This window comes from Rhinolophus ferrumequinum, chromosome 3, assembly GCF_004115265.2.
Source record: "Rhinolophus ferrumequinum isolate MPI-CBG mRhiFer1 chromosome 3, mRhiFer1_v1.p, whole genome shotgun sequence".
Lineage (NCBI taxonomy): Eukaryota > Metazoa > Chordata > Mammalia > Chiroptera > Rhinolophidae > Rhinolophus > Rhinolophus ferrumequinum.
Window position 1 is genome coordinate 90,611,521 of NC_046286.1, and position 16,307 is coordinate 90,627,827.

The 16,307-nt window shown below is 34.3% G+C and overlaps 1 protein-coding gene across 1 annotated transcript in view; it reads left to right on the plus strand.

Moving 5' to 3' along the window:
- ADGB (androglobin) overlaps positions 1-16,307 on the plus strand; it is a 141,139-nt gene that overhangs the window by 20,830 nt on the left and 104,002 nt on the right. The window contains exons 3-6 of the mRNA XM_033095014.1: positions 2,153-2,245; positions 5,576-5,647; positions 7,481-7,690; positions 14,919-15,058. Of these exons, the coding sequence (XP_032950905.1) occupies positions 2,153-2,245; positions 5,576-5,647; positions 7,481-7,690; positions 14,919-15,058 (515 nt within the window). The remainder of the gene's footprint in view (positions 1-2,152; positions 2,246-5,575; positions 5,648-7,480; positions 7,691-14,918; positions 15,059-16,307) is intronic.

Below are 16,307 nucleotides of genomic sequence, written 5' to 3' on the forward strand. Positions count from 1 at the left end.
GATATTAGCTCAACTCCTAAGCTATGTGTGTGAAGCTTTTCCTGCCGAGCAAATGAGTAAAAAGCAGTTGTTTGGAGGCTGCATAACTGAGAAAAGAATTCATGATGCTGTGGCGAGCGACTGGAATTCAGGGGACACCAAGGTGAAGGGACCCTGATTAATACTCCAGCCTTTCAGTTAGTACCCCACGATAGCTATGCCATTCTGTACTGAGGAAGGGTATACCAAATTTACACCAGCCTTACCAAATGCTGAAGCCCAGTCTTGACCGGGTCAAGTTCATCTTGTACTCTGCCTGCCAGAAGGGAATAAAATCTTCCTTTCTGGAGGAAGACATTATTATTTAGAGCCTTCTGAATTTTTATATTCAGTGTATATCATATAATCAAGTTTACCAGACATAAAGAGAAACAGAACCAAGCAACTGAAAACCAAGAGGAAAAATTAGATAATAGAAACAGAACCACAGGTAACTCTGATTTTGGAATTGTCAGATAGGGGAGTATTAAAAATAATGAAATTAATATTTGTGAGGAATAAATAATGTGAAGGAGACCCAGAAGTCAAATACAGCTCCTGGAAACCTCAGTCTATTTTTCAAAAACTCATTCTTTGATCATTTTGACTAGATGTTGGGGTTGCCTTTGTCTTCATTCAAATTATTCCGCTGTCTTAAATGTGACAATAAACCACATGCTCCAGATACACATCAATATTTATTACATTTAAAACTTAGACAATGCCCTCAAATATAACCCCTTTCTGAGGCCAAACCAACATTAGAATAAAAAATACGATTACTATGAAAATCACAAAACACTATTTATTTTGCCCCATCTCCATTTACTCAGGTGAAATTTAATTACCTTTTTTTTTTCTATAGAGATAGTTTATATTCCTCAAGTATTTTGGTTGTACTCGTAGCACTTTTCATGTTATTTATTATAAGGATCTCAACACCCCTCTCTCCCAACTACCTTATGAGCTGTGAGAACTTTTACATAGTAGCTACCTGAAGTCTCTCTACTTTACTAGATTGCTGCATTTGAGAATAGATATTTAGATATCATTCTTTCTCCAGAGCTCACTTATTGACCTATACTAGGGATTCAAAAATTAATGAATTAATTACATCCTTGGGCATTTATCCCACAGAAATGAAAACTGATATTCACATAAAAACCTGTAACCTGTAGACAAATGTTCATAGCAACTTATATTAGTCGTAGCCCCAAACTGGAAACATCTCCGATGTCTTTCAAATATCTGTATCATGAAATATTACTCAGCAACAAACAAGAACAAACTATTGGTACATGGACAATTTGGATGAATTGAATCTTCAAGGAATTAGTCAGAGAGGGAAAACAGCCAATCCAAAAGGTTACATGCTATATGATTCCATTTGTATAGCAAATGGACAAAATGACAAAAGTATAGAAATAGAGACCAATGTTAGTGATTGCTAGGGCTAGAGAGTGGGGAGTTGGAGGGTAGCTGTGGCTATTAAAGGGCATAGGAAGGATCCTCGTGCTGAAGGAAGTGTTCTGTATCTGGTTGGTGTCAATGTCAATATCCTGGTTGTGATATTATGCTATAGTTTGTAAGACGTTACCATTGGGGAAACAGAACAGAAAAGGAGCTCTCCATATTATTTTATACAACGGCATGTGACTATATAATTATCTCAAATAAGTTTAATTAAAACAATAAGTGAAAATTAAAGGTACATATTTCATTTACATATAGCCCTGTTTATAATACTAACAGTTGACAGTTTTGTAAACTTTTTCAATCTTCTCTATTCAGGTATAAAAAAAAAATTCAGTGGAAAGTATTTCCATGTCTGGCCCATCCAAAACTGTTTTCCTTCTATACTTAGTTCACATTCCAAAGTAGTTCATCGTTATTTGTACTATTTCTTCTGCAATCAAAATGCTACTAAACAAGGTTTCATGAATTAAATACAATATTGTTAACTTCAGTAATCTCCAAATATTTCATGACTAGCTTGAAAACAAACACATGCGTTGCTCTATAAATGTTCATTTATTGAGCTGATCTATGCATTTACTAATTTTATTAGGATTGAGTTGTTTTTATTTTAATGAAACCATAGGGAAATAAAACTCAATATTTATTTTTTATATAGCATTTTTTTGAGGACCCTGAAGGAAAGATTGAATTACCACCATCATTGAAAATTTATTCCTGGAAACGTCCACAGGATTTTTTAATTAATCAGGTAGGAAATATTTTTATTAACCAAAATATGTATTAATGATGGGATGTAATATGCTAGTTATGAAAAATTTGTATTTAAAAATAATTTAGAGTAATTTTTTTCTGTGGTATTCAGTAGTAATAAGTAATCACATTTTGGCATTTAAATTAGAAATAGTTAAATATTTCTTATACTGGCTTCCAAAAGAATATTGAGATTTTATTTAGAGCCTCAAGTTTTCTTCTCTCCATGATGTCCAATTATAGACTAAAATGTTGTGAGAAGTTATTCCTTAATTTCTTACTCAATTTCTTACAGACTTACTCCTTTCTGCTTCTGCAGGAACTTACGTGGCTTGAAGGTCTATTTACTAGTGTTTATTAGCATTAGTTTTCCAGTCCAAGAGATTTGCACTTGGATCTATTTCAGGGATTGTTGAAGCATTTCCCAAGGTCATTTCCCTTCATTTCTGGACCTCATGCCCAGCCTCTCGAATCATATTGACTGGGACATTGCCCAGGAAACCTTCATTTTAAATAGCACTTAGGTACTTTAAAGCTTTAGACCCACTGGTCTACCTTCCTAGTAGCAATGTTCATTTGAATATAGTTGGTATTTCCAAGGGTTTAATTAACCATGAATGCCTTTTTCCTTCTTGATTCTGTTATTATTTTCATTTAATGCATAGAAAAGCAGTAGGCTAAATCAGTTGCTAGTTAGCTAGTCAAATGGTTGTAATGGAGCTAATTTTTCCATACATTATGGAATCCATTTAATGCCTATTTCTGCACAAAGTGATCTTATTCCTAAAACTTTTAGCCTTGATAAGCACTGCTACCAATGCAAGAAATTACAATTTATCCATCATATTTTCTAATTACTGTTTCTAGCTGAGAAAGTCAGGTAATCCTAAATTCAAAAATACTGGGGGTGCCAAAAAAATGTATATGCATGACTTGTATTCATCTTTTGTTATCGGTATATATTATCACAATTTTAATAGTTTTTTTCCTTTCTTAAAATGTATATACATTTCTTTGGCACGCTCTATATTTACTAAAATGAGAAAGTAAAAGATACATCTCTGTTCATCAGTGTACTTATGGAATGTTTACTTGTAAGACATTTTAAATGAAAGAAATCAAATATACATGAACCGTGCCTTTAAATTACTTATACTGTTAGGTAACATTGGCATAAAGAATACAAATTCTGTGATGTTAATATAATGCACTTAATATTAATGTATTATTAATAATATTCAGGCTCTGCTCAATAGAAATTCAGAGTGTTCATTCCGTGCAAATAAGGGATATGAATTCCATGAAGCAGGAGTATTGTAAATGTGAATAAGTAGAAAAGTTTTATAAACCATCTCTCTTTTTTTTAGCATACCTTAATTCTGAGAGATACATTTGTACTAAAAATAAATTCATTCATTTTTGTTCGTGATATTTCCACCTACATTTATTATGATGCTGCCATCCATCTACCTCTACCCCTCTGCACTGACTGCTTCTCTTGATCCCTCATGTTGGAGTATAGACCAGAACAGCCAGAACTGAAAGTGTAGCTAGGTAGGAAAGCTTAGAATAGTGTTTTTCAAGTTTTAATGTCTAGGACCACAGCGATAAATACATTTTACATTGAGACTCATTAAATATGGACATATATAAAGTTTAGACAAAAAATTTTGCAAAACAATAATGACCTTTCTATGTGAGATTCACTCTACTCTACTATATTCCATAGATAGATAGATAGACAGATGATAGATATATAGTCCTGACCATATATATAATGTATACATGTAACAATGTGTGTGTGTGTATATACATACACACAATAATATGTGTGTATATATACATATATAAGTATATACATATATACACACATATGTGTATATATATTCCTGACCCATTAAAATGATTTCATGAATCACAAAATAATTGCAATACACAATTTAAAAAGCACAATACAGCCTAGAAACACCCCAAAACACTCAAAGCAAAAGATGAAGTCAGAGGGAGTGATTTAAGTCAGAGAGAAGCTAAGTTATTAAACAACTTAAAAACCTGGATTTAAAATATCAGAGTCAACATGGACCATTCTAACCAAGAAGGTTAACAAGCTCTGATCACAGAATTAGTGATCAGATCTGTTTATTTCTGAGAACCGGATATCAGTGGCCCAGGCCCTTAAATGTTGATTATATTGAACAGATATAAGATGTCTGAAGATTTGTCTTTCCCCAAATGTAGGCATAAGGGATGGAAATGCTAAAATACCACTGAAGACACCTCTGCCTCAATATTTGTGTTTTTTACAAACTGTTAGTTCCTTGTTTTCATTTGTCAGCGTGTTACTAACTAACTCTTTAAACTTTAGGTATCCAATAATTATTTAATCTATAATAAATTGTAAGTAATTGATCAATTATAATTATTATATTTTTATTTAATTAAAATTAAAAATTAATATACATTCATTTTTAATATATTTTATAATTAATTTTAATGCACATAAGTATTTGCAGAAACATGGGCATTTAAGAAGTGTTGCATCATAATCAGTCAAATCAGAATAAAAAATATATAAAACTTACTATGTTTATAAACTATGGACACAAGAGTCAATGCAGGCCTTACTGTAGTTTTAGGTAAATTTTTCTCAGACATAAAAAAATATTTTATTGAGTTTTCAAGATTCTAGTTGTCCAGACGATTAAGAGTAATTGATGGCATTAGTTTCCATAAAAATATTTCACAAAATCATTTTTATGTTAATTTAATATGTTAAATGTATAAGCTCTATATGGATTTTAATTAATTCTTTTAAAGTTACAAGTCATAGTTTTCTTTATTATGTTTATTTCTTACTGGACTAAATATATAAAAGTAACTTTGGACATATACTAGTTAAATAATGACCATCAAATTATTTATTTTTTAAATATCAGGATTTAAAGTTGGGCAAGAATTTAAAATGCTGTCACAATTAATATTTTTCATCCAAGATGACGCTATTTTTCCAGCTACCAGATGTTAACTGTCAGTTTTAAGCTGGGTGGTTAATTTAAATTTTAAATCACTATACACTCAATTTATGTGTATATGAATGCTAAGTTTATCTGCATATTAGACCTTATAACAATTTATTTGTATGTTAAAATATATTTTATAGCCATTACATTTGTAATGTCAAATAGGGTTACTTTACGGAATAATGTGCTTATTTTTGTATTTCTTCTGATTCCTCTGGTGCTGAGAAATGAAATCAGGTTTGGCCTATTTAAAGCACATGAGCTGCATTCCCTAAAAAATGATATCTTTTTTTTTTTTTTATTTTCAGACTCCAGTAGTTGTGAAACACGAAATCCAGTTTGACTTGTTTTCAGTAAATGAACATTTATTCTGCAGTGAGGTATGTAGGGAAGTATGAACTAAGGCCTTGTCGCAAAATGCCTTCCAGACCTGCTTAAACGATTCCGTCAGTTTCATTTCTCCCTTGATCACCTTTAAGTTTTGGTATAACTGATTATTTAATATGCCAGGCATTCAAAGCGAAAGAGAAGTCTCTTTGAGTTTAGCATGCAAATGGTGGCAAAATGTTAGTATTAGCGTACAATGTTATACTTTTTTAGCTTGTACCCCTCTTCTCCTGCCCAGGTTAGCTGGGTTCTCACAATCTAGGCATTTCTCCTCCAGACCCACCTTCTTAGCAGTTGACATAAAGTTACTCTCCAAGAGTAGGGTGTTATGTTGTTTGATTTACTAATGTGGGGGAAAGCACGGGTGCACTTTGATTGCAGCACCTCATCTAAATAAACCAGATTTTCAGCACAGAGGTCCTAGTTCCTGTGTGTGGGGGGGTGCACCTCCACATCTCCCACGCTGGCTGGGTTTTATCCATCAGCAGGCTTATTCCACTCCCCTAAGGTAGTTATATCAAAAACGGGCTTTTTGCTTATTTTCTCCTGAGACCCAGTCAGAGGAGTGGAGCTTAGTCATTATTGATTCAAACACTTTGTCTTTCTTGGTTTAATATCTTGACCAATATTGAAATCAAAATATTTATTTCTTCAACCAGGTTGTACTGATTAGCATACTAAAATTATCTCCAAGTTGTTTTACATCATATGTTTTAGTCTAAAATATGCTTATTTATGAATTCTGAAACATACACAGACTTTAGCTTTTTTTTATTTTTCAAGGAAAGAAAAGTATAAAATATTCTATAGGAAAATTTTCAGATATAAAGAGGATATCTGATTTGCCTTTTTCAACTTATCCAAATTTCAAGAAATTTCTTAGATAACGTAAATTAAGAAAAACATAAATCTTAACAGGTCATTCTCAAGTGAGAAATTAATCTCTGCACACGCCAGGCAGTAACACACGACATGAATATTTCAGAAAACCCAATACTACTGAGAGTAATAATGGCTTTACTTAACACCCTCTCTGAACTGGAGATATCTTACGCATTGTTTCTACTACTCACAAAAATGCTGGAAATAGACAGTTTAATCAACATTTAACAGATGAAAAATTACAATTTAGTCTGAAGTGATTTACCCAAGAACAGAAAGACCTGAAGGAGGATTAGAACCCTGGTCCCTATTTCTCATCTGACGCCCAGCTCCCACTGTGTCTTGCTGCCTGTTAAAAGCTCTGCAGGTGGTTGCTGCACTTGGAGAACTTCAGCTCCTACAGAGCAACACGTGATGTATGAGCTTAGAGTACATTCAAGTATGATTTTAATTTTTTCTCATGTTTCCTTTCTTGTCTGATTGGTCCTATTGACATAAAAGAGATCATCTCCTTCTCAAACTTCTCAACATGTACGGAAGAGTAGTTCACTCATTTATAAAAAGTTAATTCCAGTATAAAATCATCATTGTTCTCAAAAGCATTCAGTCTTTCTGTTTCTCTTCCTCTCCCTCTCACACACACACAGCTGAAATGAAAGTCAATGCCAAATGGAGGTCATTGACAGTTTATTCTGGAAGACAGCGCTTAGCTAAGAGTGTGGTTAATATTATACTTTTTTTTGGCTTGTAATATGATTATACTTTCTGAGAATAAAAGCAAGATCTATGACTTTATTCTGCAGGTCAGAAATCAAAATGTGGAACTCATTACATATAGAATTTAATATTACCATTGGAAGTAGATTTCCTACTGATTTTCCCCCTAAATTACAGTGACAACAACTGAAAAATAACTACTTGGCACTAATGGTTTTTGTCTCTAGTTGATGAGATGGATTATCAGCGAAATCTATGAAGTGTGGAAGATATTCAACGGGGGAATTTTCAGCAATTATTTTAAAGGGACTGCAGGGGAACCCCCTCTTCTCGTCTGGAAACCCTGGGAACACATATACTCTCTGTGCAAGGCTGTGAAGGGTCACATGCCTTTGTTCAATAGCTATGGAAAGTATGTTGTAAAACTTTACTGGATGGTAAGTTCATGTTCATGTGCATTAAAATTCATTTGTCTTTAACATTGAAATATATTTGCCTTATGTGCTGTCACCTAGGCTAATACAAAAGGGTGCAATTTATGCAAGATCTCAGTTGTGTAGCTACTGGGGGGAAATGTCCCGTATATGTAATTTTGGATTAATAAGAAACATAGTCGTTTCTCCTGTGATCCAGTCTCCTGTGCTTTTTAAACTGGTGCTGCCCAGACCACAGACAGGTGGGCCTCTTCTGCCTCTCAGGTATGTGGGCTGTGCAGGCAGGTAGGTCTCCACCTGCTTCTTTCACCCTTTCCTCTGTGATGTGGTTTCAGGGACATGGGCAGGAGGGAGTGCTTGACCGTGGTCTGCTCCTGATCTCCTGGCAGTTGCTGCCAATGAAGGGCCTAATCCCATCCTGTTTTGCTGCTGTTGCTCTAATCTTGAGATTTGTTTTCATGTTAAAAATCTTACTCCAACACAGAAAATGTTTACCTCTGCGTGCACATGGGATGGTAGGATGTACAGATGGAGAATTAAAACGCCCTCGGTTAGTATGGCAAAATAGACTCACACCACATTTAGCAATCTACTATGATTATATTAGACATCTTCGGATTTTTAATAGTGGAATGCTCTTTCTAAAGGCCCAGAGTCCGGCTATGTGATTTGCAGAAGCCCTCATTCAAAAATTATTAGGATTTTCAAGACAGGGAGAGCGATACTTGAAACCAAGCATGGGGTGCTTCTGAGCGTGGGGTCTTGTGTGACAGGTCAAGTACCTGAGAAAGAAGGTTCTTGAACATTTGAGGGAGTGGAAAAAGTATGAAAAGTTAACCGTTCCATTCTGTATGTCTAAGAACATGACTTTTTCCTTGATGAACCCAAGCCATCTATTGTCCTGAGATGGGGAATTTTAAAAACCCATGCTTAGGAAATAATAGGCCCATTACAGTGGGAAGGTGAAGGTAAAGAAGGTAATCTTAGCCTCAGATATCCAAAACAGGATTTGGGGCTGGCTGGCTATTTATTTATTCATGTATTTATTTATAATATTCACAGCAAGACAGTACACTTTGAAAGTTAAAATGTTGTTAGAAGAAAAAATAACTTCCTAAATTCCTTTATCTTCTTTATTTATCAATCAGGAGGCAGATTTGACAGACTAGACTTTAGAGCTTTAAATGTGTGCAGAGCAGTGAGAGGGAGGATATGGCGTAAAGAAAGTAGAGATAAGGTGGATAGAGTTGAGGGATTATAGAAAGAAGGTAAACACAGGAAGAGTGAAGAGGACAAATACCTGTGTACTTGGCCCCCGCATATGCAAATTTGCCTAAACTTGAGGTGCGGTGGAGTTCAAAATTATTAAGAATGTCAATGCAGCATCAGAACATTGAAAGAACCCTGTCAAGTTTCTCTCCCCCACCCCATCCCCTCTCTTTCTGCTTCCTTATATCCTTCTTCTCAAATTTCCTTCCAGATAGCGGTCAACATTTATCCACACTATATCCCATTTTGCAAAGAAAATGTGATGTATTTATCTTTAACTGTATTGATCCCTCACATCCAGAAATTAAAAAAAAAATGTATTTAGTCCAATTTGGAAATCTCACTCTGATGTGATCATTTAACCTGTCTCTTTAGATAATGTAGCTCATGAGGGAAGAGGGCCAGGCAGGTGGCAGTCAGAAAGACTGAACCTCATGTGCAGTGACTTCCGTTTCCTCATTGGTTTCATCTAAGAAATGACTTGTGGGGAATGCTGTTAGACTTTTGAGCACTGGGACACAGCTGGCTCCATATGGATTATTTTGTACGCAGCTTGCTGGAGTGCATGGCCATAGTCTTGTTCACTAGACAGAGAAAGCTTTGCTGGCCCTCAGCATTTCTTGGTGAATTGTTGGGCAATGTGAGGGCTTCAGGGTCCCTTGCACACAAAGGCAAAGGGACCACTTTCCTCAAGATAATAGAAAGCATGTCATAGACAAATACAGGTGAAGATAAAGTGTAGTAATTATGTTAAAGAAACTCGCAAAGGTCCTGAGAAATAGTACATTCTCAATACTATTATAATAGTTTCCTTCTCTCTCTTTCTCTCTTCCTCCCTTTCTTTTTTCTTTCCTTCCTTCCTTCTTTCCTCCCTCCCTCGCTCCCTCCCTCCCTTCCTCTCTCTCTCCCTTCCTCTTTTTCTTTCCTTCTTTCCTTCTTTCCTTCCTTCCTTCCTTCCTTCCTTCCTTCCTTCCTTCCTTCCTTCCTTCCTTCCTTCCTTTCTTTCTTTCCTTCTTTCTTCCTTCCCTCTCTTCCTCCTCCCTCCCTCCCTCCCTCCCTCCCTCCCTCCCTCCCTCCTTTCCTTCTTTCCTTCCTTTTCCCCCACTGCTACCTCCTACTATAGAAGCCAAAGAGACACATCCTTTCTCTTCCTGGCCCTTGGTAGAGCTTGGGGCAAATAACGTGAACAGCTTACCAGGTTCTCCCTCGCCCAACAGTGATTTTTGAGTGAGGACGTGAAGATGGAGAGGATGTACAGTGATTGCTGGCAATGCTCTGCCTGTCAGCTCCTGCAATATGGCCTTACTGTGGTTCCTTTGCCCAAACTTAGTTGCTGCCCTGTGTTGGGGCTTGGTCCTCTAGTATCCCACTAAATCTGCATATGCCTTATGTATGTCTTTAATTGCCTAGATTTGCCTACTTATATAACAGATTATTTAAACTCTTATTATGGGATTATAAGTATTCTTTTATATGTTATAGATAATATATGTGGGTATAAATGCAGCACTTTTAAACTTTATCTTTTAACTTTGCGTCTTCCATCCAAGTGAGGCTTGCAATTTTATGTAGTCAATTATGTCACTGTTTTTCTTTACAGAGTCTAGGGCTTTTTTGTTATTTAAAGTAAGATATCACTATCTCGAAAATATAAAAAAAATATTTCCCCTTAATTTTATCTGGTATTGCTTCCCTTTCTTTCTTTCTTTCTTTCTTTCTCTTTCTTTCTTTCTTTCTTTCTTTCTTTCTTTCTTTCTTTCTTTCTTTCTTTCTTTCTTTCTTTCTTTCTTTGTTTTTTTTTTAATGTTTGGGCATTTAATTTGTTTTATCTACTATGCGAAATAAAGAACTGGTTTGTTTTGTTATTCCAGAATCTCAGCTAGTTGCCCCAGCATTATATATTGAATGTTCTACCTTTTACTCACTGGTTTTAAAAAACATTTTTTATCATACACTAAATTCAAATATGGACTTGTGTTTGTTTCTGGACACTGTTTTCTTCTACTGTTTTTTATTCTATTCAAATACGATATAGCTTTAATTATTATAAATTCATAGTTTGTTTTGATATTTAGAACAAAATCAACCTAGTACTTTTGTTTCAATGTTTTCTTGGCACATAGATTTTTTGAATAAAGATTTGTACTGGTATTGATCTTTGAACACTTATTTATAATTATTTATCCTTTGTTCTCTATATACAAGGGGTTGGTCCTCATCATTTTTTTTTTCCTACCACAGCTTCCCTCTCTTGAGTATTTTATTTTGATTCGTCTTTCATTTAGATGGATTTTGCATTTCAGACTTTTACTCATTTAGAATATATATGTTTTGTAATTTAGGTAAATAAATTTTGAATATTGAGGTCTATTTTTTTTTATATGTGGTTGTCATATGAGTGCTAATTTGGTTACATATGGAATATTTGGGTAATAAACTTTTGTTTTAGAACACAACAGCCAATGCCTGAGTATCTTCTGGTTTTAGTGTTAAAGACACTCATTCTGAGGCCTTTACCCTCTAACCTGTCTGAAACCCTAGCACTACCTCTCTTGTTCTTGCTTCATTCTTCTCCAAAGCAATGGACATGGAGCATGCAGCACTCCATCACTTAGTTTATTCAGTATTATATGTAAACATATATAAGAAGCTAGTACCCTCTAGATGCTTTCTCTAACCAGGGCTTTGCTTCACCATGTATTTCTTATATCCATATATTGATCCAATCTATAGTTCTTTTCGTAAGGTAAATACACAAGCCAGATTACAATACTCTCCTGCTAGTCCTCCTCCACTTTGGTTCATTCTTTAAAATTGGAATTACATTCCTTGAAATGATATAGAATAATCCTGGTAGCAATGATAATAGATAGATGCAGTTTTTCAAGGGCAGAAAACAAGAACTTGGCTGTCTCAGAGACTGTACCCATGTGATAGAGAGAAGGCTTCCTGATTTTCTGATTGGTAGAAATATGTACTCTCAGGGCTAGAGTCAGAAAGTTCTACCTCTTCCTATATAATTCCCAGGTGGTAGGGCTGAGTCAACATCTGTGTGCATATATATGTATATATTTTTTTAGGTGTAGTAAAGAATTAGTACATTCTTTCTGACAAGATAAACTATATTGTTCCTTTTTTCTAGACGTACACAATTTAATTTTTGATTTTTTCTCTTTCAATTCTAATTCAGTATTTACATGTCTATCCTTTGCTTTTCATAGCAAATATTTAAGAAATGTGCTCATAAAAATATGCTTTGTTACTTTCTACTACTTGATTCAGTATAATATACTGAATATATGTTTTTATATTATTACAATATAAAAATATAATGTAATATACTTAATATATAATTATATATCATATTATATAAATATAATATAATACACATCTTCTACCCTACATTGATTTTCCTCCCTCGTCACATCTTGTATCCCTTGAGTCTCCTCTTCATTTTTTTTTATCTTCAACTTATTGATGCTTTTTTACCTTTTTCTTATTAAACAATTAATTTTCCTTCTCTGTATTCTTCTCCCTTTTTCCTATTGTCCCATGAAGCATTTACCATAATAAGTTCTTCAAGGCAAACCAATCTCTCTCTCAGAGCCTCTCTACATGACATGTAAAGTATAAAGTTTCACACCAGCTTATCCTTTGTCTCATAAAAGAATTCCTTATAGATGAGGTAATACAGAATTGTACACCTGAAATTTATGTAACTTTACTAACAATTGTCACTCCAATAAACTTTAATTAAAAAAAAAAAGAAAAAATAACAGCATTATAAAACAAAGCAGTTTTCTCTCTTATTTAACCTGCAGTGGTTAATACCGCTACTGGGCCAAATACAGTCTCATTAGGTACTTTCCACTGTCAGCATTCTTTTGGCTCCTTGAAAGAAGCAATTAAGTTATTGCTCTCCACTTGAAATATGCACTTGGCAGCCTTTCTCTGTCCCAACACTTTCATTTGTCTCCAAATAAACAGAGAAAATACACACACATTTTCCCCAGTTGCCATCAATCCATTGATATAAAAAAATGCATTAACTTTTGTTTCTGATTAATCCTTATACTTTTAAGGTACAAGATTATTGTAGAATTCCGTTTCTGAAACTGTGAGGTACAGAAAACCACCAGCATCAGCACCATTCATGTTGTCTCCCACCCTCCAACCCAAAGCCCCTGAATCAGTCTCTGGACAGAACCTGCTGTCCAGCATGTGAAAGAAACTCCCCGCCGCCAGTCACATTTTTGTGGTTCTTTAAACTTGAGAAACACTCTTTTCAAGATATATGCCATGACAAATTTTTCTAACATTCAATTACTTTTTTTCCAAAATATAAACATTCTTTTTTTTTCTCATTATTATTAACATTATACATGGTATTAGTAAAACAAATTCAAACATTATTAAAATGTTCCAAGTAGAAAATGAAAGTTCCCTGATTCTACCTAGTTAGACCATCATAGTAAATGATTTCTGTAAATCCTCCTAAACTTTTTTCTTATAAACATATATAAACCTACTAGTAACAATAAGATCATATAGTACAAGTATTTTGTCCTAACCATGTACATTATTTGGCTAATATATGTTGATCTACCTTGCACTCCATTGACTGAATGTAAGAATTTCAATGCATATTTTGCTAATTTCATGTTGACGTTTAGGTTATGACCAGTGTTGTACCAGTACAAACAATGCTGTAAAATAGCATCTTTGTGTATATATTTTTGCCCATTTGCATTACTATTTTTTTCTAGGATTTCTGCATGTATCGAATCTTTCTATCAAAATATATGCAAATTCTTAATTTTGATAAGTATATTTAAGTTACTCTTGGTTTTTAATTTGTGTGTAATTTATATTTGATATAATTAGGATTTAAGTCGGTGATTTTATTGTATTTGTTTCCCTTTTCCTGTCCTTCTGTGAGTTTCTTGAACATTTCTTAGGATTCCATTTTGATTTATCATCTATTAGGAAAGAAAAATATAAGACATAACTACTAAATAAGGCAATGTGAGTTCAGAGTTACAAATGTCACACCAAGAAACCATTTTTCACCCTATTGCTCCTATGTACCTGGGGAAAATATATTGTTCCTTGACTCTTCAGTACAAATGCCACTTTCATGTGAAGACATCAGAAGAATTAGTTATACGTTCTTTTCTAATCCTAGAGCACTTGGGACATACTGTATTTTATATTGTTTAGATATATTTCCTCCTTATTTGAACTATAAAAATTCAGTGGTATAGGCCCTGTGTTATGTCAGTCTTTGGATTCACGATGCTCATATCACTGCTGAAAATATTTCTTGGGCAAAGGAATGAATTTATAATAATATTTCACATGTAAAACTGAAGTTGAAAAAATCCTTGAGCTCTCGATCATTAATGTCATCGCAGGCTTTTAATTATGAAGTAAGATGCATGTAGCTTAACATAATGATTTTATTAAATGAAGTATTAAAGTTAAAAAACTAGATAGTTAATTAGGAGTAGGAGTAACATGGTCATTGGAAGCATAAGATCACTAAGCCTATCAGGATAAATGATAATTAGTTAAGTTATATTTGCAGAATTTTCATTATGACTATATTAAGTTATTTAATTATGCCGAAATTTATCCATGGTTGTGTAATGTTTTGGCTCTGCTATTTGAAACACTTTAACTTACTGCATTATGTAAGATGGGGCACCCAAGAATGTGCTTACAAGACCTCATACATAAGGATGGTCATGTATGTCCTCATTTGGATGTGCTATAAAGACATTAAATAAAATAATAAGCCAAAATTCTCAGCCAAAGTAGTATTGAAAACCAATATATCAGTCTTTAGATATAAGAAGTTAAAATTATAGAACAGTAAACAATAATGTCAACAGTGTCGAATAACATATGAGAGAAAATAATATAAACCATTGATAGTATATTTCTTTGCTTTCATTTTTAGGGTTGCTGGAGAAAGATAACAATTGATGATTTTCTGCCTTTTGATGAAGATAACAATCTATTGCTTCCAGCTACAACTTGTGAATTTGAACTCTGGCCAATGCTTTTGTGTAAAGCTATCATTAAGCTGGCAAATGTTGAGTACGTAGAATGTGGAATTGTCACTCATTTGTATGAAAACAAAAAGGCAAACCACAGTAATAACAACTCTACCACATCAATATTCCATAGCTTTATGTTTTAAAACATCAATTTTAAAAAGCATTCTTTCCAAACAATGTAAACTTTCTCATATAAAAATGAATATGCCAAAGCCACTAATTTGAAATATTGGGTTAGCCAGCAATAAAATAAAATTCCCCCCAGTAAAAATACTCAAAAAACTTCTGTACACAGTGTTCTCTGACTATGAATGGAAAGTCAATCATAGAAAATAATGTTTCAGCCTAATAGAGAGAAGTTGTTTTGTAGGGGAACATACTGGTTTATCTAAATTCTGAATAATATATACTGGAATCTAGTTAAAGGTTTAGGTTCTGTAACCACAACACTAATCTTGAAAACTCTGAACTGTTCTGAAGGATGTCGATGTGCTCCTCACGCTTTTGGTAACATTGGTCCTTTTTAATACATTCACAATGAGAACCATTCACATTTCTTCAATATTCTTGTGAAATCTACTTATGTCTTACATTCTTTCATGACATGTGCAGCAACATAGATGAGAGCCTGCTGTGTTTATTCTCTTGGCTTCCACTCGCAGAAACCTGTGCTCATTCCATCCTGGCCCTAGCAATGCAAACAAAGCTTAGATGCTGGAGTTGCCAATGCATAGCAACTTAGTGTCTTTCCTTGGTGGGAGAATGCTCACCTACTCTGCACCAGCTTGAATTTGACACACACACCCCCACCACCTTGCTCTGTGCCGTAGCATCTCACTATTCAACCGCACACACCCATATGCTTTCACAGACCACATCAGCCATTCGCTCAAAGCTCAGTCCCCTCCCTTTATATAAACACAGAACTGTCCATCAGAAACCAGGTCTCCTTTTTGTGGATTTTCTTTAGCTCAGCTTTCTTTTTCTTTCCCAGCGCTACACGACAAAACAGCCACTCCTACTGCCATCCTCTCTGTCTCTTTTCTTTTACTAACACTCAGTTTTCTGTTGGGAATTTGTTTCACCCAGCTTGCAGCCCTTAATTTCAATGATGTTTTAAAAACTCACCCAGATCTTTTTAGGTAGCTGAATACTACCAAATATTCACATTGATGACAATTATGTGTGTTTATTTTGAAAGAAAACAATGTTCCTAATGTTCCTAATTGTCGGTCTTCACTTGAAGTTCTGAAAATTAGAGCTGCAAGGGCAGTGAAGCATTAAATGTA